Consider the following 24640-nt stretch of genomic DNA (forward strand, 5'->3'; position numbering starts at 1 on the left):
AAATTGCTTGTTTAAAAAAGATAAAATTACACTTTAAACCCACTTATTTTGGAAATCTATAATGGAAAGGCAAGAATAATTTGTTGTTTTTCCTTAAATTAGTCTGTGTATTTCACTTTCCTATAAGTTTGATTTATCCCGTCACAACTATTACATCTAATAGATATAATTATAGCCAGCTTTCATTTATAACCAAGCAGACTTTTCTGACATTTGTATCCCTTTACATTCCCATGGTAGTATTTCCATCAAATATACTTTTATGTGCTTAGGCTCTTAAAAATATATATTTTCATTTCATATGTTATCCTTACCAATTAAAACAGGGAAATAAAACAACTCACTGTAAAAGAGGATTCATTAGGTACTTTGTACTACTTCATCCTCTCCTCATTTCCTAGCCCTTCCAGACATTCTTTCTCCTCAAATGCATATATTTCTTCTAAATTTCCTGTCATAATCCACCTTTGTTTCATTTTCGGTTTTAGGTAGCATAAGGGATACAATTTTGATTGCTTGGATTACATTTTTTTCCTTCAGTTCTATTTCTAAGGCTAAGTAACTGTAAGCATCAAAGCCACTTTATAAGACTATTAGCATTTCAAGCAACTTAGTTCTGTTTTGTCTCAAACCTTGTTACACCTTTGTTTTAATCACATTTTACTGTTCTCTTTGGAATGTTCCCATCTCAGAGTTGAGGCAACTGCAAATTTGTGGAAAAGCAAAGCTTCCGAGATTGAGAAATAATCACAGTTACCAAAATTCTAAGATTCTGGACACCTGTTACAACCCTCCGTACTGTCAAACAAGGCCAGTGTGCTAAATGCTGTGCAATGATAGATTACATGGATTAAAAAAAAATAACCCCATTACTTCTATGTACTACCTACACAAATGCAGAGCATGTAGATTAATCGATGTACGAGAACAGTTTAGGAATCAAAATCATAAATAGTTGTTTGCAGACATACGGAAACTTCAAATCTGTCATGTTTTTCCTCCTGTAGGGAATACTTTGAATACCATATTGAAAGACGGGAGGTAAAAGTCACTTATTAAATTTCAGTGCTTTTTATGCATTTTAACTTAGCTTCTCTCTTTTTTTTTTTTTTCATTTTTTCTTCTTTTATTTTTCCCCATTAATTTTTTTTCCTTCATCAGTTTGGATATCACTGAGAGAAGGAATACAAGTGTCTGAGCAGGAGGTGCATACCCCTAATAACTCTAGAACCAGTGGTGGCATCCATGATGCACCTCAGAGCACCTACCAGGAAGGAGGATGGCAAGACACAGAGTGTCCGGGAAAGTCTGTGCTTACAGCCAGCCCCCAGTGAAACTGGGACTTGGGTAAAACTCACACCTCAGGTGTGCAGAGCAGAGCAGACACTGCCAGGGTGTGCTTGTCCAGGATGGCTTTGGTGAAGGACCTTTCCTTTCACAAGTCACGGATCAAAGAAATGTTTGAGTGACACAGGGGGCAGGCAGGACACAAGCTGGCAGGACAACTTTCCTCCTCTGACACTTTGACAGAGACTTGCTAAGGTCAGAAGCATTCTATTCACAGTGTCACAGTGTGGACAAGATCAATTCCACAAAGTGGGAATTAAGGAATCAGTCTGTGTGAAACTACTCTTAGCTCTTCAAAATTTGAAAATTTGTGCATGAAAAATTAAAGAATTATCAATATAGCAGCCTTGTAAAATAAAACCCCAAGGCAAACCCAATTCAGCTGAACAAAGCATTTGGAATCTTCCAGAGATTTTGTTTGTTTTAGTCAATATTTCAATTTGGCAATTGACCTCTAATGATTCTCTGCATAATATTGAGTGGAAGAAGTAGGAAAACATACTTTACAGAAATTCTGGTGAGAGAAAAAGAAAATAAAATTTGATAAAATAAAGGAATAAGAAGTAAATATCTCTGATGTAAATAAAACTTATTTAGGAAAAGTACGGTTCTTTCATACAGGACAATATAATTAAAAAATTACTAATAATTCTTAAGATTGACAATAGCAATTGTTACTTCTTGTACACTGTCATTCAAACTTTTAAGGTTTTAATAAATATTTAATCTGACCCTTCAAAGTGACAAATCTGCAGGACAAGGACTGACATGAATATTCCCTATTAATCATCAAAGCTCATCATATATGCTTTTTCAGATGTATGAGAGAGTGATTAATGTCAGTCAGGTGTCATTCCTACTTCGATGCAGGGGGATGTTCTCTGGGATTTAACTGTCTTTCTTTTTTTGTGACATCAACTATATAGCCTATTTGTATTCTATTAGAATATTCTTTTCAATTTGATTGTAGCTTTTGGGCTTGTAGAAACATAGAACAGATCCTCTGGGATATTAGATGAACTGGACAGCCTCAGGGGACTCAAAACACTGAGGCTGAAAAAATAGTACATTCTTTATATAGTCAATGCCCAATTAAGTATTTTAAGCTTCACTGTATTATCCTGGAAAAATGAGACATCTTTAAGAGAAATGTTTAATCCTGTCTCTATAGCATCTAATGGCTACAACTATTTATTTTGTAGAGAATGCCAAAGAACCAGGTATTTGATTTAATTTTTTAAACTACAGTTATGAAATATATTCCCTAAAAATTGTGGGCTCTTATAACTGACAGATGTTCCTGTAATAAAACACTTCTTTATCCGATGGCCACCACCTACTATGCTGAAGGACAAATGAAGTTATAAATATGTAAATATACATAGCATGGTAGGGATGTACAAGACAAAAATTTGCAGACAGATTCATGAGATCTTGGTGTTTGCATTGCCAGCAGAGATACTAAAAATTTACATAAGTATATGGCAACGTTTACTGAAATATTCCAAATTCAAATATTTATCCAGGGACATTCCTGGCGGTACCCAATACTGCTTACTGAAAGGTACTATACAGAGTTGCAAGTCTACAGGAAGCTGTAGGGAAAGTAACAGCCACCTTTCCTCTTAGAGATGTTTCTACATGAGTCAAGTCATATTTAAAATTTCCTTTGACATGGGGAGTAAAAGAGAGACTAAAATGACTGCAGCAGCGGTTGCTCTGTGGGCATCTATGACTTTAAGTAATAGGAATTTGTCCCATCCAGGCTGGGACAAATTGCATTTTAACAGCAAGTCCTGTGACCTTAACGTATTTCTTAGGAAAAAAATCTCCCTGCTGGAGAAAGTACAAAGATTTCTTTCTAAGATGTCTTTCCTGTGGTAACAGACATAATTTTCCAGGATAAGGTAAATTAACTGATCTAAAAGCAAACATGGGAGCACATGTCAGCCACATACCAATATCTATAAGAGAATTTGTAATATCTTTCAAGTTGTCAAACGAATACAAATAAAAATAAGGTAGAACAGGAAATTATGTGGCACTTTTTTCTCTTCTATTTTTTTGTTTTGTTTTCAATTAAAATCCCCCAGAGATCCTTCATTTTTTTTTTCCCAGTGCAGCAACTATTACATTACCCACTTCTGGTTTATAGTTTCAGTAGCTGTGATAACCTCAATTCTCTGTTCCACTTATTCACTTTTTCCTTAGATCTTGCAGACAGTGCAGAAGTTTTATCTGTGTTTTCTAAATGGATTTATTCCCTGAAGCAAATAAGCACAGAGCTAATTATCAGAAGAGTATAAACCTTTTACTGTGAACTGAGGAAATATTGAAACATTTAAAAAGGCAAATCAAAGAAAAATATAGCCACTAAGTAACAAAACAACCAAAAAAAGAGAAAACTCTAAGGGATTTGTGGAAGAATGTACCTTCCCTACCATTTCTACAGTTGAAATTCAATCTCATCCTGTCAGCTTGGAAAGGACTATTTCAAGATGATGTTTAAGGAGTTTCTATTGCAATGGCATCCTCACATAAAATCTGTAGCAGTTAGATTGGAATACTCAGAAAAATAAATAGTAGCTTTATGATATTTTATTATCATTTACCATGATGTTCCTACTTTGGTCCTGCCACATGGTAATCTCTAACTTTCTTTCTCTTATTACCACATTTTTGTGAATATTATTTATAAAACCATTCAAGCTTTCAACTACATACAATGAAAATTCTTTTGTCAAACACTTTAACATTGTTTTTTTTCTAGACAGGTGGTCTCTTTAAAAGGATCTTACTGCACCATTTTTGTCAAAAAAAAAAATCTCAGCTCAAACCTGAATAAACACCTCATTTCTTGTGCAACAAATCGTGGTACAACTTGGAAGGAGAGGACTGCAATTTTTACAGAGATTAAATTCCAGAGAAACTGACTTTAACAGACTATACTTTTGATTAAGGAAAACTAAGATTAATTAATATGCAGCTAATGAGTCAGGGGAAGATTTTTATTAGTTCCTAATTCCTTTCTATAGCCCACATACTCCTAAAACAGCTAGATTGGGAAAAGAAAAAAAGCAGAACTCTCACTCTTTTAGTAATTTTTGAAAAATAGTCCTGGTGTGTAAAGTGTTAAAGAGATGGAAATAAACTGAAATAATTTTTGACTGCTAATAAACTTTTTGATAACATACTCCTGAACTCCCATTGAACACAATTCTGAACTAAATCACACTGACAAAATGCTCAGAATAATGTTGTGCACTGCAGAATCCTTCACATCTAATGATATTTCCATGTCATCAATAACAAGAGTCTTCTAGTGTTTGCTGATCAATGAAATGAATTAAATGCCTCATGTATCAAAATTTAACTAGCATCTCTTCTGGATCACAATGGAAGTTCTGAAGTTTTTCTTCCATGCAGATCAATCTAAATTAAACTGGAAAACAGTAATATACTAGAGTTGTGCTATTCAGTGGAAAGCATGAAAGGCAACAGTGAGGTTCTGAGGGGAAGACCAAATAACATCTAAATATAGGCTGAAGATTTTAGAGGCATGAATGGCAGAGTAGCTTTATCATTCTGTCACTTAAAAGAAGAAGCACTTTATTCAGATGCCCAAATGAGATGGTATAAATGTTCTGAAAACAAGTGTAAGCAAACTATTTAAAAGCTGAAGGATGGTTCACATTTGTGCCTTGATTTATTGATTCAGCCAAATATATATTGAATATATATACACTGCAATTTCAAACAAAACACAGTTTCCAACAAACTGAGAAGTTAAGGACATAAAATAAAGTTATACAATTGCATTAGCCTAATTTTCCACTGTGGTTTCTTATGACCTTGCCACAGCCTCTGTCTCTTCTCACATTTCAGTGAAAGAGAAACTGACATTCATAAAATTGAATGCCAAATAATAATTTAAATTATTAATAATAAAGCAGCACCCATGGTATAGAACCTTATGTAAGCATTATAATAAGAAAGGTGTGATGACATATAATGGTTTAGAGAAAATAGATAATTGTGAAAGGAAATAAAAATAAGGTTACTTGTGCTTTTTTATTCAATTATTTTCATTGTATTTATATTCAATGACTGCTATCCAACAAACAAGAATGTTTTCCATGATAAGGATTTTTTTTCTCTCTTGTATGAATTTGAAAATTAAGCAAAAAAGTTTGGCTTGTACTTTTAATTTAGTCTGAAAATCTGAAAAGCGTCCACATCATGTTTTGATAGACACAGTCTCACAGGTTTAAGGCTTAATGTTTTTTGGGGTTTTTTTTGTATGGTAGGTTATGGGTTTTTGTGGTATGCTCACTTTCTCTAGAAAACAAGCCCCCAGTTCTGCTAAGAAAATTATCACATTTTGATCACACACAGTTATTCCTGGTTCACATTACAGCTAAACATTAAATGATTCTCCTTATTTTTTAATTCCATAAAATCTTTACTTTTAATAAAGATTTATTTATTAAAAAAACAAACACATAAACAAAAAACCCCACCACCTTTCCATATCTTCTAAACAACAGGAGCCAAAGAAAAACTAGGAACACTGATAGATTAAGGCCCTCTATAAATCTGTTATATGGGAGCTAAGAAATACAATTTTTAGTGTTCATCTTCTACTTGCAGCGCTCCTGCTGAAGGCAAAATCAAATATACCCTGCAGACCACACAATTACACCCACATATTCCAGACAATGCAAATAGTCTGGAACTCCTGATTTTAAGACTATTACTGTGTCATCTCTCTTGACTACATTATTTTAAACAGAAAATCATGTTAACATGGTTTTTCAGTTTTAAAATCAGTTTAAAATTCCTAATTTGAGCTCCCTGATTATTTTAAATTGCAGATGTGGCCTGGTAAACCTTGCAGAAGCAAGTTACAAAGAATGAGGGCATGGGGAAGTGCTGAGGGAAGCTGGACACCTGAGGAGTATGACTGAAGAGAAAGACCTATTGGAAGAATTTGAGTCTCTAAAGATGAGGAACTGCTGTGAATGGACTATGGGATTTCCACAAGTGGGCAGGAAATGAACTGCAATGACCCTTTTCCCAGCAAGCACCGTGAAGTTACTGAGTTATGGAAGGTTCTGTTTGCATAGTAAGATGGTAGGAAGAAACTGGTGTCTCTCAAAGCTCCCCCTGCATTGACACTATTATTCTCTGCTGCAAGTAATACCTGCTCTCTACAACATGATGATAAGACAATTCTACCTAATGCTATGGGATCAACCTACAAACAAATACACTTAGAGATTATTGCAGTCATAAATTTGTGCACTTAAAAATTCCTAGTCTGACTCTCACAGGAAATTACTAGAATCAGATCCTCCCATCTTTGTGAAATAAATTATGGCAAGTACAGAAACAGAGCTGATTTGGTATGGTTTTGACATTTTTTGTTTGATTGAAAGGGTTTTTTTGGTTTTGTTTATGTTTTGGTTTGAATTTTTGTTTTTTGGGGGTTTTTGGGTTGCTTTTGTTTGTTTTTTCTTCCTGAAGATAATGAGAATTCAAAGCTGAAGGTCAGAAAAGAAAGAAACCTGCAAGGATAAAAATTAGACTCTTGTGTTAAGAACCCTTATTGATTAATCAAAGTAATTTTAAGCACACTACAACTTGGTACTGCAAGGCTGCCAAAGACCAAGGACTATCTTGATCTTCATGACACTAAAACTTATCTGTGAATTAAAAATTAAAGTTGCATTAAAGGAATACAAAACCTGTACCAGATTAATTAATTAATTAACTAGCACTATGAGTGCTAGTGCTACATCTGATCTTGATGAAGTTTCATAGTGTAACATCTGCTCAGTTCAGTATTTATTTGAAAAAAAGAAAGACGCTTTTCTCAGTGGCAGATTGAAGAGGCTTTCGGGATGTAAAAAGTGGTGAGAAGGAAAAAAGAAAAATAAAAGAAAGATCTTCCACCTTTTCTGAGGCCAATTGGAACTCTTAGAAATGTTCAGTTTTTTTCTTAGAACATTTCTAAGAAATTTGGAAACTTTTTTCCAAGTGGGGCTGTTGATCAGGAAAATTAGATACTGTACTGGGATTTTAGATCTGATCAATGTTTTATGCTTTGTAAAAGGTATCAGCAGGCACAAGGCTACATCTTGCATTATTTATTATCTAAAAAAAAAAAAAAGTTTAATTGAATTTCTGAGTTCTTTAGAAGAAGAATTGTGGAAAATGCTCAAAGCCCAAGGCTATACCTCAGAGACTATTGTTCAGACAAAGTCCTATGCCTGTTTCACATTTATTATAAAAAGATTTGATTTTGATATCTGTTGCTGCAGTAAAAATAATTTAACAGAAGCTCAATGATCCTTCAAAGAACTCTGCCATGAGATCCATTTGTATCACAACTTTCACTGCTGAATGAGTGCCCTGAAAAGTGCTAGAAAAGAGCAAACTATGTCTGACCAGCAAAGACCCCAGAGTCACTTCAAAGTCTCATATGCTCAAAAGCAGCAATGTGATAGCACTCTATGAGATTATAAAATGACAAATCAATAACGTAGATCACTTCCAGAGATCTCTGACTTCAGGAATGGGTCCAGTGAAACAACACTAGCAGCTGTGCAGTCTGGAGGAAACTGAAGGTGCATTTGTTACCACATTCTGCTATTTGGTGCCAGGCTGGGGTAGAAATCAGGAGCGTGTCTCTAGCTCTGAGACACACTGCTTGTGACTCCGGTGGATTGTTGCAGGCTATTGCTGAGTTGTTTCAATACTCTGTGTGCATCAGTCCAGGTCTATCAGACTGCCTGGTTTTATAACCAGGCACTGCCCTGCATGGCAGAGACATCCCTAGGCACACCAATCCTATATCCTTCATCACCCTCACCTCCTAAGTAAGGAAAAAGCCAATTTCCCACAGAATTTTAAGAAAAAAAATCTTAAAAATTCACATATGAACAATTTCACTTACATGTGTTTCTAGAAAAACAATGACTGTGGCTTACAAATCCTCTGATAAACCTCTTGTCCTCATAAGACACATGCCAAAATACAAGGGTGATTCTTTAAGTCTTTTAAAAAATACTTTCTTCCTTCAAAGGATGTTCAAAGATATTAATCTCTCTCATCAACTCTTTGGAATGAACGCTTACATCTGGTTGCAGTATAGGATTACAATGAATTATATTCCTCCAGTAACTGACAATAGAAGATTGAAATAACTTCCTAATGTACTCATCTAGGAAAATAAAACACACTGAATGGTATCTGCATTTATCTACAATTGTGCATATTTGTTTGTACTTTCTATGTAAACTCTTTTTGAAAAATTATGCTTTCAATGAAAACAGATTTATTTCTATTTAATCAGTCTCTCATTCTCAATTTGCTCGGAAATATGCTTATATCATTGTGTCAAAATCAGGCATAAAACAACACTGTTTGAAAGAGTGTCTAAAATGATAAAAAGTGCTGTTTGAGATTCAAGAAATTCAAATAAAAATTTTCTTTTCCTCGGAAGTAAAGATGCTATAAAAGTTACTCTTGACAAGTAATTCTGTATTTCACCGTATCTCCACTGATTTCCTTCAGAACTCTTGGGACTAATATTCTGTTATTCTCTCTCATTAGTCAGATGACATTTCATTGACTCAACTACAAGTTTTAATAAGAGTTCACAGGTCAGTAATGGGAGTAAATAGTTTAAAACTGTGTCATTTTCAGAGCTGTAGATATTAAATAAAGGCCATTACCACTATGCAGCTATGTGGAACAAGATACAAGGAAAATTTACTCTTTGCTATTTTAAAGAATTTTGCTAATACCTTAATTTTGTCTACAAAATAAACCTCATGTCTATGTTTATTAAATCTACAGATAGTCTACTTTTTTTTTTGGAAGATGATTTCAGCAAACTCTTAAGTAAAGCATTCAAGCAAATCTTCGAAAACTTAATTTTTTTCCTCTAGTTTCATAGAGACTAGAGGTCAAGTAATCTGCTTTGAGGCTACCTGAATCCACTGCAGTCTTCTACATTAATGTGAGGGATTCATTGTTTTTCAGGCAGTCAGTGAGAAGATCAATGTAGAAATACACATTTTATTTTATGCTGTGAGGTAGAATAACTAGTTTCCTTAAGCCTTATTCTTGAGTGACTTCCTATAGAAGTAGGGTCAATTATATTGATCTGTGAAAATGTGATTTTAAGCTACTTGATCCTAAAATAAAAATGTCCAGAATATACCAGCTGGCATCTGCAGAACCTCTGCTGCAGATTTTCATGTCCACAGCCTGGGATAGTAAAATTTAGCTCCACTAAAACTAACCAGGGAATTAGAAAATCCACTGAATCATCTATACCTGAAGGTATAGATGGCACCTGCTAAACCAAACATTTCTACACGACCAACCCTCTCCTCTCTACACTGGGCTGGTTAAAAGCAATAACAATTCCAGGAGAAAACTGTGGGAGCTCCCAGCTTCTGCTGAGAAGCAGCAGCCAGGTGAAGGCTCCGTGTGCAGCAGCCCTGAGCAGCTGGGGCAGGAGGCTGGACACTGCTTCCAGCTGCCTGCTGCCCTGGTTATGTCAGGTTAGGCTGCTGGTTAGGTCAGGTCAGGTCAGGTCAGGTTAGGTTAGGTTAGGTTAGGTTAGGTTGCATTGCTGGTTAGGTTAGGTTGTTGGTTAGGTTAGGTTAGGTTAAGTTAGATTGCTGGTTAGGTTAGGTTAGATTAGGTTGCTGGTTAGGTTAGGTTAGGTTAGGTTAGGTTAGGTTAGGTTAGGTTGCTGGTTAGGTTAGGTTAGGTTAGGTTAGGTTAGGTTAGGTTAGGTTAGGTTAGGTTGCATTGCTGGTTAGGTTAGGTTGTTGGTTAGGTTAGGTTAGGTTAAGTTAGATTGCTGGTTAGGTTAGGTTAGGTTGCTGGTTAGGTTAGGCTAGGCTGCTGCTGCCACAGTATAAAAGGGTCCCAGCTTTACTTGCCAAGCACTCGTCAGGACTTCTTGTTTTCCTGAATGTCCTCATGGCTTTGCTGATTTTTAACCGGATGGAATTAATTAAATGCCTGGGTAAGGTCCACTGGAACTTCCTAATGAGATCCTGTGTGTATTGGCCTTGTTATTGTCAGCAGAGAGAGTTACTAATGACAGGTTTCACCTTCCTTATTCATCTGCATATTTGTTTTCGGATGCTTGTTTCAAATCTTTGAAACAATTCTCCCCTAACTGTACTAGATCCTAAATTATCTTATTAAATTAAAATGTCTATATGCAAAAGCAATTGACATTGATATCATGAAAATTATTTTCAACAAATGTTTTTATCCTTTGTTGCTGATTTCCTTCTGCTTCTATTTTTTTAATTGCAGGGACAATTTAAGTGGCGGTAGAAAGCTTATTTTAGAACAGAATAATGAAATGCATTATCCCTTTCACCTAATAATTCTTGCTTCTCTATAAGCATGTTTAAAAATACACAGTTTCTTCTGACTCATAAAAAACTGCATATTGATGAGGTGCCCCACCATCAACACTAAAACAGGCACAGCGAACATCTGCACCTGAACTTTGAAATTTCTCCTACAATGGATGCTATTCTCTTACAGCTGCCACAGTCAAGACTAGAATGTCTCAGAATCTCACTGGAAAAAGTTTTGATTAGTTATACCCAGATCTCTTTGGGGAATATTCTGTTTGCTTTTGCACTGCTATCAAATCTTTGTAATTTGAATTCAGATGGGTGGTGAGTTGGATATTTCAGTCTTCATAAGTAGCTGCACTGTCAATATCTTTTGTTTACATAAATGTCAAAGGGGTCAGTTTCAAGAATACTCTATGTTTGCAGCTAATTCAACAGGCCATTACTTGGACTGGATTATTATTATTCCATATACAGATGGTTTTCTTCAAAGAATATGTAGTACAATTTCAAGAGGAAAAAAAATCAAAACAACAGTAACTTCAGAGAAATTCCATTAGGAAAATGTATTGATTTTCTCCAGCTGCAAACTTTAACAAGAGGTTCTGCTTGACTGTAGTACCCTTTTATGATCTTTTAGTTTTATTTCTAGTTGTTGTTTATCTAAATACCATTTTAGCAGTGTGATATATAATATTCTTAGAATTCCTGAAAGTGGCCAAGCAATGCATATTTAAGAAATTATATTGGTGCATACTATGATTTTTTAATGTTTTTTTTTAATGAACTATGATTTTTCTAAAAATGGCTTTTTACCTTTGCTTACCATTTTTGTTCAACTGTGGTAATTCTGGAAGAAGAGAATTTTTTTCCTCATTCTGCCTCTATAAGTGAGGAAAAAAAATGTTTCCTCATTCTGCCTCATCTTATTTTTCATCCCTGTTCCATTGTATATAGTCATCACTCTCAGTTACTCTCAGTTAAAGTTTGAATGGATGGAATGAGTTCAGCCAGACACAGTTTGCTAAGTTTTTAAACTTGAGATGGTAATTACCTTCCCAGATCATCTCATCATCTTTCATTTTCAGCTAATCACTACCTAGAGATCTGATTTCACCGACATTAGCTTTACTTTAAATCAAGGGATACTCTGGATGGAAATATCGAGATATTGCAGTTTAAACCAGCAGGAGAAGCTTCAGTATGACTTCCCATGACTATGTGTTGTTTAATTTGATTATATTCCTACAGACATATATTCCTGTATTCCTAAATAGGAACTCCAATTAAAATATGGACTTATGGGTCCTTATAGGAGCATAACAGGCAAAGCTAAGTCAATCTGCAAAAATTCCTAGGTACAATGATGGAATAATATTTCCTCCTTTAAAAATTTGAACCTTTCTGGGAAAAAGAGCTGTATAAAAACACCGTAATAACTATACAGTTACTTGATGAGTGATTTGTTGTTATTTATAGGTGTTTGGACTAATTAATGAAAAAAAAATCTTCTGATGCTTGTCAAAGGGTTCATTTTTTTTTCTATTTCAGGCAGACATATTTCAGGTTGTATCTCTAGGTACTAAAATCTAGGTACTAAAGTCTTTTATCTTTCAGGCTTTCAAATTACTTTTATATTATTCTGAATATTGGGTAAATAATTTTAAGTAATTTGTATCCAAGGAAAAAAATATAATTTATCATTTAAAGTTAAGTCAGCCAACAAATGCATTGGAAATAAACCAGAAACTTTAATGCAGTTCACCAAGACATTATTAGATATAGTGCAGGAAGGGAAGTTAACAGACTCATGGCAAATAAATTGCACCATAATTTATACTTGAATAACCAGAAGAGATGCACAGATACAAGTAAGCACAAACACATATTTGGCCACTGTGTCTGAAGAACGTAGATTATTAATTTCTACATAAGAATTAATTTCTAGTCTGAACCATATTGTGATTTTTAAAAACTATTTACATGCATTTAATCCTTAATAAGGAACAGCAAAGGAAAAGCCAATTTTTTAAAAATGTCTCAGTTTTCATTTGGAAATGAATAGGCAGTATTTTTAAATAATATTTTTGGTCATCTGACATTTAGTGAAGAAAAATATTTCTAAATAAAATTGATTATACTCTGTACCCTTTTATATACAGATATTTAATGCAGTCATATTTTTGCATTTTATTCTCACTTTGTACATGTTGGTAATTTTTTTTTTTTTGGTGTCATCCCATCAGAACAATAGGGCTGTATACTTATAAATACCAATAAGGATGTCAGCAAAATATGAAAATAGCTTCACATGGAAAAAATCAAAGAGAAAGGTACTATATGTGAAGAGGGGAAGATAAAAAGAGAATTTGAAAAGATTTTCTTTGACTATTCAGATGGCTTCTCTTAGAAGAGAAATGCTAAAAGCATTTTTAAGAGACTGAAGTAATAAAATCCAGCAAAGAAGCAGGAGGTGCGTGGGAGCTCTCCCAGTCTGTCAGCTAAACAACAGAATGTCACAGAGCTGAGGCACTCTGCAGGAGCACGAACACCCTTACAGGTATAAAATACTCAAAAAAAAGGGGTGTTTTGTTACCTTAATCAGAACCTGAATATGTCCCATGGCTTTTGATGACTTGAAGTACCAGAAGCTCATCACACAAGTCCCACTTGATTCTTTCCATATGGAACTCTTCACATGGGCTTTTTCATTTATTAGGCTCATTGCAGTGGCCTCAAGATATAGGAAATGTCCTGAAATTAAGTGATGTATTACTGAAAAAATGTTTTACATTTTCAAACTAGATTCCAAAACTCAGTAAAGTAAGTGCAGAGACATATGAATAACATTTCCCTCATAAGTCTCATACTAGTCAGTCTCAGCTCAGGAGAAAAAATGACCTGTTCCCGTTCCTTGTGCACTTCTTATATCAGGAATAAACTGGTGGTAACAGTTTAAGATTTGGATGGACTTGTGTAGAAGCCTGGGAACTCTTCCCTGTTTTCTGGCTACCTTGATTACATGTCCCTGCTGAACTGCAGTAGTTGCAATTCTGACAATACATCACACAATAGCCACATCATGATAAATTTCAGGATAAAGTCTCTGGAAAGGTAATCTTCAAAATAGCAAGTCATGCTATATAAAAACTTGTGAAACAGGAAAAAAATTTATGCATGTATAAATCACTATGTATCCCTAATGGTTCATATTACCTTTGGTCATTTTTACTCTGTTTGAATATTAATGAATATATAAATTATTTAGTCAGATGAAAGTGCAAAATTAGATGCCTGGAGTGAATATTTGTCAACACTGATATGGTCCTTGAGTCTTCCATCTTTATTTTTAATCAGAAGAATAAAAAATTCTCCCAAGTTTTCAAATTCATTTTTTTCCTTTGTACAAATAAGAAGTGTGTATTTGACATAAACATAAATGTATTATAAATAGCACAAAAAATATAATTGCGCATCTAATAATGTTTGTATATGAATTTTGCAAAAAAAAATTTACTTCACTAGATAATGCAGAAACAAATAGGCTCATGCTAACTTTGACACTGCCCTGGCTCAAATACAACCATAGATCCTTGCCATAGTGTTATGGGATAAGAAATCTGCTTTTTCTCTGAGGTCAAGCATATATTTAAAAATATATTATAGTGGTGTATTTGTGATAATACTTTTAAAATATATATTACTGACAATGCAAATGATTTTTTTTCCTACATATTTTGAAGTTAATTGGGTTTTGTCCTTCAGCAGTTTGTGCAAACATTCAGTGACTGCTATCATGCCTTTGTGCAACTCTGCTGTGAGTATTTCAGTTTAAGGTCAGCTCTGAGCTCAGCTTTGGTAAAATCTTTGTCTGAGCTATAGGACCTTTAAAAGCAAAGTATGAAGGCACAGAGCTTGACGCAAGAACATAAGCAGATAACTGAGTGCTTTGACCAAAACAAATCAGGACATGCACTAACAAAGGAGCTTTGTTTTTAAAAAATTACTTATTTTATCTAAAATTAAAGTATGAATAGTCACTAGGGGAAATTGTAAGCTTCCTGAAAATGACCTCAAGCTCCGGAGGAATGGGACCCAGTGGATCTCAGAGCTGAGATAACTCACCTTTGCAAATTGCAGCCAGACCAAATGCCTGTCTCCAGACAAATATCAAATTATCTTGCCTGACTCATATGAGAAACAACTAAGATTCAATTTTCCTAAATTAAAATTATTGTACGATGGTAGTTAATATTTTTATATTGTAAGACATCTAATTCATTAAAAATGACATCCTGATTAGAAATTTTAGAACTTCCCTGCTGCCTGTGGAGATATGAGACATTTCATGAGGACAATTATCCCTTACTTGTGAACTAACAACATACCAGTTCTATTTCCAAGCGTGTGGTCCCTGGGAGGTCTGAGACTTTGAGGCGAGCTGACCCCCAGCACCCAGTGGAAATTGTCAGCCAGGGAATTCTGCCAGCCACATCTGCCATTCTCAAAGGTGCAGGAAGTTCCGCATTCACTCTCGTCTGTATTATCCCCACAGTTGTCTTCAAAATCACAGCTTTGTTCTGGTCTGTAACACTTGCCATTCTGGCACTGCCTATGGCCATGTGAGCAGGAGCCTGAAAAGAGAAGAATGAGGGTGTCCTGGTGAATCACAGTGCCGTGTATCCCAGCAAGGTTACTGGAAGGTTACATTGCAGAGAGCTTAATATTTAGGAGGAGGAGGGTGGTCCAGAGCAGTTTTATTAAAAGCCTTTGGTTCCCCTGAAGTACCAATCCATTATCAGTTTATTTCTTTTGTATTTTGTCAAGTGATTGCCTAAATAAATGACTGTTTCCCTTGTAAAGCCTCAGAGGGCAAGCTCCAGCCAGGCATTCCATCACTAACAAAGCTTTTGAGTCTGACTTAATTGCTGGCATTCTCCTTTCATGTGGTGTAGGATTAAATCATTTTATCTTAGCTGCAAAGTTGAGCCTACTTTAGAAGCCCTAATTTGGAAGGAAAAACTTTTCTGTTTCAACTACAGAGGTTTGCCTTTTAATGGATTTTTTTTATGAGTTCAGTAGGTTGATGGTGTCTTTTTTGTGCAGTCTTCCTGCCATTATTGAGGGATAATTCTACTATTGTACAGCTTAAGGATTGTAGGATTCAGACACAGGATCTGTTTCCAAGTTTCATGTTTTCATTTCAGATCAGTTTCTGCAGGACTCTGAAAAAAACGTAGCAGCTTTAGCACATTCTGTAATCAAGAAGTGAAACACAACATTCTGAAATTGACCCCTTCCCATTTACTTTGTATATTCTGCTGTGCCAGAAAGAAATGAACAGGAGTAATTTTACTTAAGAATAGGAGTATGAATATATGAGCTATGTACATGTCTAAAAGTTGCAGCAGTACAGGGAGAATCTGAATTAATTGATACTGAAAATCACATGGTGCTAGAAACTTGTTTCCATTAACACTGTATTAATTTAAAGCAGCTAAATGACATTTACATAAGGCTGGATTTTATCAAGAGGCCTAAAAAACAGATTTATTAGTAAAAAGAGAATAAGAGATGGGTTATTCAGTTGTCATGTTGGCAACCTCCATCCCATGGCATTTGTTTCAGACACACTCTATATTACAAATACTCGAAAATGAAAAAAACATTGTTAGAACCCTTTGCTGTAAGTTTTTGTTCAATAAAGTCACTTTATTTCTAGATATCGGCTAAAGAAAACAAGTGTTAACCTCTCCTCTTCAAAATCCTCCTAATGCAATTCTTATTAACATAAATTTAAAATACAAATACATATTGGAATATGATAGAAATATCTAGCAAGATTTCCAGGGAAATTATTAATTTTTAATTGCTGATTTCTTAGCAACATAAAAATATGTACCAGGTTTGCTCCAAAAGACTGTGTATGATTTGGCTTTTAACAATTGCTCAGAGAAAGGAGGAAAAATTCCAGATCAAAAAGAAGCAAGTAAGAATAAAAATCTGATACTGACTTTGAAAGTCAAGAACATCAGGCAAAGATCTCCAAATCTGGAGACAAGAAAAATGGGTAATCTCTGACCAGAAGAAAAAGACTTTTTTGAAGTTCACAGCTAAAGATTTCTAAAAGCATCAGTGGGATTTTTATTAGTACATGATCTCTGAAAACGGTCCTGGTCAAAGGAGTGATGCAATAGCATCGATGATCCAGTCTGTGTCCATCAGAAGCTTCTATCAATCTTCTTCAGAATTTCAGTCATCTGTGTTGTATCCCAAATGGTGAAGAGATTTATTATAAAATTATAAAATTGCTGCCTAATTTAAGTGACATATATATTTTAGGAACTAGTTATCATAATCCTACCTTTCTTTTAAGTGATTGCAGTAAGAATTTAGCAAACATTTTTTTGTCAGCAAACTAGCAATTTAAATTTCAGGATCAGTTCATGCCTTAAAATATTTTCCCTTGCAGTTCAATGATCAATAATTTCAATAACTATTGAATTTTGGGGTCCCTTTGTAGCATTGTTTCCAATTTCAGGTTAAAAAAAAACAGAGTTGAAAAGTGGAAGTCTTTGTTTCCTCAGGAAAAACAAAAAAGTCCGTCTTGAATCCTGGCATGAATGAATCTTTCCAAGCATGTGTAATGAATGATATTACACTGCCTGAGTCTGTAACGTGACTTGCTTCTGGATGTACTTCCATAGGATAGCTTCTCTTTAAATGACATTTCTAAGGCTTTAAAACCGTAGGGAAAAAAAAAACCAAAACTTCAACAAACAAACAAACAACCTTCCCTCCCCCCAGAAAACAACCTCGAACCTACATGAAAAGGAATTTTCATTAGAGCTTTCTTTCCTTCTTACCTACTTTTTCTTAATCTAAGTTGTTCAAACACTCTGTTATATAGATTCCTGTGTGAGAGAGGTATTTAATTGAGAGGAACTTCTCCTTAACAAGGTTCAGTAAACCTTTTCTTCAACCAGTGTTTCTTGAAGATTATTTGTGGGTAGATTTTTGTCCTATGCGGTAACTGCATAGATACACTAGGCTGCAGTAGAGCCTTAGGGGCTGTTAGAGCCCCTTTCAGATAAATATCTTTTATCTTATCATTATATTTATTCTTCAGATAAATAATCTTTGAATTGAGGAGGATTTATACAACAGAGGAAAACAGCTGCACCAGTTAATAATCCTCTTGCTCATATACCCTGAGCAAAATCAACAGATAAAACATTTATATTTTTAAACATGTTTTAGGAGAAGGATTAATCTCATTATTTTATAAGGGTGTTTTTCTTAAATATATTCTGAAAAAAAGAAATGTATGTGCAAACATCAAGAGAGAAAATAATTTTTTCTTGAGCACAACCTGTCTTATTGTTGAAAACTGAGGCAAAGAAGGTCTCACGTACTCAGCCTTTTCCTCATCTTTTCCTCATATTCCCCCTGCATCCAATAAGGAATAGAAGTTTTTCTTGCCACTCGTTTTGCTATTAATATATTTATACAAATGTTTTTATTATCCTTTCCAGAAGTGGCCAGATTATGTTCTAATTGTGATTATTTGAAAGTTACTAAATTTAATAAGTTTTTGACCTTCTTAAACTTATTATATTTAATGGCATCAGCATGGATGTTTTCCAAACCAAAATCAAATCAAATGAATGAGATAGCTTACAATTATTGGAATAACCCATCAATAGGTGTGAAAATCTAGAGCCGCTTCAAAATATTTTCAAACTATTTTATTTACATTCACATGGCTAGAAATATACCTTCTTCTAAATAAAAGCTAGAGCTCCTGTAGAACCATAGTCTGGTACAGAGGCCAGAGTAATTAATCAGCAGACTAAGAGTGTGACATCCCAGGGATAGGGGCTCTCTGGATAATTTAGATCTCTGAGTTTTTCCCTGTAAAAATTACTCCATTATCCTTCTTGCTCTGAGTTGACATTACTGTATGACTGAAATCTATGTGTCCTTAAAAAAATAATTTGTTAACAAGAACATCTTTCCTCTAGTATCTCACCACTATAGCCCAAGGACACAGAGAAAATGCTTTCATCACTGTTGGTGATGCGTGGAAATGCTGACTTGTCAAGGCAGGAATGTGAAAAATGCATCTCATTTCAAAAGCAAAGCTTTAGAAATTAGAGAATTTTTAAAGACTTTCAGATGTTGGGGTGTTAGGGAAAAAAAGATTTAAAAAGTATTATAGTATATCAGCATTTTTTTCTTTGAAGGAAAAGGGCTTTATATTCTCGAATTGAGTGCAAACATTTGGTTTTGTAAGCCTTGCAAGTACTTTGACATATTGATTTGCATTCTGAACAAGTGAAACTTAGAAAAACAACAGCTCGAGCTTAATTTGCAAAAGGGACTTTTAGAAGAAACACTTAACTGTCTAAGTGACTGCCACAACAAAGAGCAGACGAAAGCTCCAACAACCAAAACTTTCTCAATCAATTTCTTATCTTGATCATTCCCACACAAAACCACTAGAGAATTCTTTTGCAGTAATCAGATCTGGTCATATTCAACCTCAGATCTGAAAAGAACCAAAAAAAAACCAGCAGGGTAGGAGATTCCTGTTCAATATTATTGTCTCTGTCCAAGACAGAGCATTGAAGAATCTTTGTTTTGTTTGTTGGTACTTTGTTATTAGAAAAGTATTGATTTTTATCAGTCACTCAATACTCTTTAAGACATAGCCAATCTGTGACACATTCAATGGGTCATAACCTGGAGCTTTCCTTTATTTAAGGTTGCAAGATATTCTGACCTCAAGGGAAGAGGGGCTACTCAGTGCCTCTTCATACAGAGTTTACTACATATACTGTAAGCAGGGCAATGCTAAAAGGAGTATTATAAATATCAAAAGATTCAGTTTCAATTGCTTAGATGCATATGAAAGTGCATTTACAAGAAATGAAAAGAATATGTTTTGATTAGAGAAGGACGCACAAGGTCTTTTTAACTCCCCCAACTCTTACAGTGCTGGCATACTATCTTCAGTAATGGTGCATATTTACATGTTGCTTGAGTAATTCTACACCTATTTATTCTATAAAACATGCTAGTAGGGCAACTTGAAAGGAAGTTTTTAGTTACTCTCTTCATGTCTTAAATCTCCATACTGAATAAGAAAAGACCTAGGAGACCTAGGCCTGGATTCATTGAAAGATACATTGCAGTAGCATTGACTGGTTTGCTTCTTGCCAGAAAACTGAAATAAGATATACAGTCCATGTTAATATTGTTATTCCAGTGCTATTCAGGTGGTCTATGTCTCCAACATAAAGAAAAGGACAAGCAAGGAAAACTGTTGTAACAGGACACACACTTAACAGGAACTGTGATACATCAGTTCTTTTACAGTCTTCTCTTTCCAAAGCCATGTTGAAATTTATAACCTGTCTTCTTGAGGGTGGACAAAGAAATACTAAGAGAAAAGGAATTTACATCTAGTTTTTAGGCAAAGATTTTCTGAGAAAAGGAATTTACATCTAGCTTTTAAATAAAGCTTTTCCAAAAAAACCCAGTATTCCTCATATGCATCTACTACAGTGAAAAAGACTAAATACTAACTAAAGTGAAGACTCACACTTCTGAGTTTACTCTTAGCAAAAATCCAAACTAAAATTCTATTGAAGAAAATTTTGAGTTACTACATTCTGGCTCAAATAAATGAAATTTGAATCTATTTACTGCCTGAGTTCCTTAGTAAAGATGCAGGAAAAAAAACATTCCCTAGGTATCAGATCCACAATGCTAAAAATATGTCAAAAATTTGCTGCATGCCCTTTAGAAGTACAACTTGAAGCTTCTGTAAAATGCTGAATAACTATAGACTGACATCTTGCCTGGAGCAGTTCAATGTAACACTGCTTTTATGAGAGACTGAACTGGTGCATAACTGGTGACACCTCTACCTTAGAGCCCAAAATGGTTTAGCTGTGACCTCTGGTTTAATGGTCCAACTGCTATCTGATTGTTTGGAGGGTGGAAGAAGTCATGGCATCTGCATTTCCTGGTGCCAAGAGCAGGCTCTGGTCAGTGGTTTCACTGGCTGCATTTCTGATGGGAGAAAAGTCTGGAGACTGAATCTAAAGTATGGCTTGAAGTAAAGGAGATACCTATAAAACAACTTGAGCTTGAGAAATGGGTTGCACAAACTCTGGATAGCTGAGGTATGTCAGAAGGAAATTTCTACACGGAGAGCAACAAAAAGTTGGTTAAACAGTGAACTAAAATCATTTAATGATGTTACAACTGAATCTGAAGGGGGGGAGATCTTCACTGGCTGCAGTGGAATATGTGATTGTTTCATACTCCATAATACCCCAAGCTGTTGCCCAAAGAATATAGTGGAAGGTGAAGCTGCAGTGCAGTGATAAATCACCTTTGTACAACTTGCCAGAGCTGCTCAGTAAATGTGACAGGTGGAAAGCATTTCCCTCAAATCCTACTCAGAGCCTGACCAACCAGCTCTAATTTAGAGTCACAGCCCTGACTCTGAGACCAGAGGACAGTGTCCTGGCCAGATTTAACCTTGGTGAGAGAGGACAGTGGACATGGAGTCCCAGAACCTGAGAAACATTGGTACCAGAACTGAAAGTATGGACAAAAGTATGTTGAGAAAACTTTCTCTGAGAAATAAAGGCATGTAAAAACACACAGAATAAGCAGTAAAAAGTCTTTCTATTATATGTCCACAAGACCTCAGATGTTTTCCAGAAAATGGCATTTTCTTCAACATGTTAGACACTATAACGTGGTCCAGTCACGTCCTTAATTTGACATGTAAGTGTTCAATATTCAAAGTGGAAGATAACAAAAAATACATCTATTACCAGCTGGGGATCTCTACTATTTATGAATTTCAACCTCTTCCCTTAAATCAGTAGCAATATTCAACAATACAAACGTGAACTACAAAGAAAAATGTTCTGGAGAATTCTCACTTGTGTACAAATTAAAGTGAGAAAGAGCTGCAAGAAACATAATTTGCTCAGAATTTGAATGGTAAATTCAACACTTAAACACAGCTTTATTAATACTTTTCAGACATATGTGAGTAAGGATCAGGTGTAGGAGAAACTAAAACTGTCCAAAACTGATTAAATTTAATGTCATGACCCCTATGAATCCTCATCTGTCATTACTCAGGAATAAACTTCAGGATTACTGTATTTACCACCTTCATCTGAAGAGCACATGATGATTAAAAGATTTCATTGATGCCTTGAACAGCCTTCTGCACACATTTAAGCCTCCACTTAAGAGGTCAACAGGAAAATGAAAAATGCTTTATGCTTGATGGAGGAGAAAGATACCAACAATCTCCTTAATCACGCAGTATTTTGTAGAAATGTAGTTTCAAATATGTTCAGCTTTTCCCTTCCTCTAAGCTACATGTTTTTTCCTCAGACACTGAAAGAAAAAGACTAACATTTTACCTATAAAGTCAGCAAAAGTGCTTTAAGGTGACGTTCTGAAAGCAACAAGAATACTCTTGGCACTTTTGTGCTGTAATATTGTTCCACTGTCTCCTAGAGCCATTAAAGAATTCTGTTCCTTATCATTTTTCCAGCCAGGATGAAAAATTAAGTCAATTTTTTTTTATTCTTCTCATTTAATGTAAATCCAGTCCAGTGCAGTAATTTATTCATGAGAAAGCATGAATAACTTTATTAACTGCACCGTCATTCAGCACGTGTTCATGTTTACCAGAACTCTTTGAGGTAAGCAAGTAATAGCACATCTGCTTAGCAAGTGACTGAACATGGAAAGAGCAGAACAGTTCACGGCTAGAAAAACAACCCTGATGAAATCGCTTGATGCCATTTCACAGGATTTCCACAGCACTTACCATGTAAGCTCTGCCATTCAGCTTTCCTCTGCTTGGAAAGGCAGCTAAGGGAAATACAGAGAAAAGTACCAACACTCCTGAAACCCAAAAAAGAAAAAAAATACTACCTAAACCCCTCATATTTACCTAGCCCAAACTTTCATCTCTAAGTCCAACAGAAGCCAAGAAGTTTCTTACACAATCATCTTTTGAAGATTTAACAAATTCCTTGTTCTACTGATTGTCGTCAGAGTGGCTCTCGTGAGGAAAGTGGGTATTATTGACAGGAGAACTGCCAAAGCCTCAACTCTGGACCTGAGGAGAGCAGATCTCAGGCTGCTATTAAGGTTTCCTGGGAAATTGTTTTTGCAAGTGCTGGGGTCCATGAGTGCTGGTCACTTCTTAAACATCATCTCCTAATAAAGGCACAGAGGCAATTCCCAAATGTCAGAACTCAAGCAGGTGAAGCAGAAAGCCATCTTGGTTGGACAGGAATCTTCCCTTGGAAAAAGGGTAAAAAGAAGCTGTATGGCCAACAGCAGGGAGGGCAGATGACATGGGGAAAATACAGAGATGCTGCTTTCCACTGTAGGGAAAAAAATGGTGCAGCAAAAGCTCAGCTGAGCAGAGTTGTGGGGGGACAATAAAAAAGAGTTTTTTCAAATATATTAATGGCAATCGACCCACGACAGGATGAGGATGTTGTCCTCACAAAAAGGGACAGAGACAAGGCAGAGGTGTTTAACACATTCATTACCTCTTGTGTTCAACCTGGATGATGGACCAAGGGGCTGATCTGACTTATGAGCAAAAAATGATTGCAGTCCTTCCACAGGCAGGAATGCTTAATAAATTTTTACAGTTAACTGTTTTTATACCTATTATTTACATATTAACTTTGTCTATCATAACTCTAAACAGAATCCAGGCACATCTTGGGATACCTTGTGAAAGCTAAAATAGCATTTTACCTGGAAGTCATATTCTGTTGAAATTTTGAGAACAAAAAATATCAGAGAATGACAATGAAGCTATGCAGTGAGTTGCCTGAATCACAAAGTATAAACTGAACTTTAAAATAAAGTTTACAAATATCTTGTTCAAAATAATGTTTTTCTTTGTTTACGGTATATCATATTGAAAGCATAAATTCCTAACTAGTAATGTAAAATGCAGTCCAAAGTGACTATTGTTAAGCATGTACTTAAAAATCATTTTAGTTAGACCTTGTTTCCTACAGTTAGAGAAGGAGAATAAAGAATCACACTTGTCTTCAGTCTTAACCACATATAGAAATTTTGTTCCACAATGTGTAGAAAATTCAAATGCCCAGCAAAGGTGTACTACACAGAAGATAAAATAGGACTAGATTCTGTGAAATATAAAGTTTTTTTCAAATCACTTTTGCTGCTGCAAGACTTAATAGTAGAAACGTATTATATTTCTAAGACTCCTCTGTACTGTGACATCATTTCTCCACTTTTAGACATGTGAGAAAAAGAAAAGTCATTACAGACAAGCAAGAGCAACTTTTTCTCTAGTTCTTGGAATGCAGAGCAGAGTTAGGGCTTTCATGATCTCAGTTCACCCAAGGAAAGGCCAGCTCTGAATCTGGAATATGCAACACATAGAGAAATGTCTCATAATGAGAGCTAATAATGACAGTAGCACTGGTGGTCCTGAGAAAGCTCAGATTTTAATTAGTTCTCACAGTAGAGAGAAGGGCTCTTTAAGAGGGTTCTTCTTTATAAATTTGTATCAGAAATTCCTCTTACAAATTTTGGAGCAGTTTGGTTACAAAAGCTATTCCCAAACCCCAGCTAGTCATTGCCAAAAGGAATTACCAGCTCATACTATGAATGTAGATATAAATACCTGCCCTCACCTGCTGCTCAGAGACTCTCATCAAACTGCAAGCACTGAAATTCTTTTCTCCTGACCTAATACTTATTTGGATACCTGCTCTAGGACACCTTTCTCAGAAACAAGTCTGTGGAGACCCAAGAGCTAAGGAAAGTTTTGAAGATATTAAACAATTTTG

General features: G+C 35.2%; 1 protein-coding gene across 1 annotated transcript in view; it reads right to left on the reverse strand.

The window, feature by feature from the left end:
- Positions 1-24640, reverse strand: part of MALRD1 (MAM and LDL receptor class A domain containing 1) — a 237617-nt gene that overhangs the window by 100972 nt on the left and 112005 nt on the right. Inside the window, exons 27-28 of the mRNA XM_072925466.1 lie at positions 15134-15379; positions 13342-13499 (exon numbers count right to left, since the gene is read on the reverse strand). Coding sequence (XP_072781567.1) covers positions 13342-13499; positions 15134-15379 — 404 coding nt within the window. The remainder of the gene's footprint in view (positions 1-13341; positions 13500-15133; positions 15380-24640) is intronic.

This window comes from Taeniopygia guttata, chromosome 2 (assembly GCF_048771995.1).
Source record: "Taeniopygia guttata chromosome 2, bTaeGut7.mat, whole genome shotgun sequence".
NCBI classification, from domain to species: Eukaryota; Metazoa; Chordata; class Aves; order Passeriformes; family Estrildidae; genus Taeniopygia; species Taeniopygia guttata.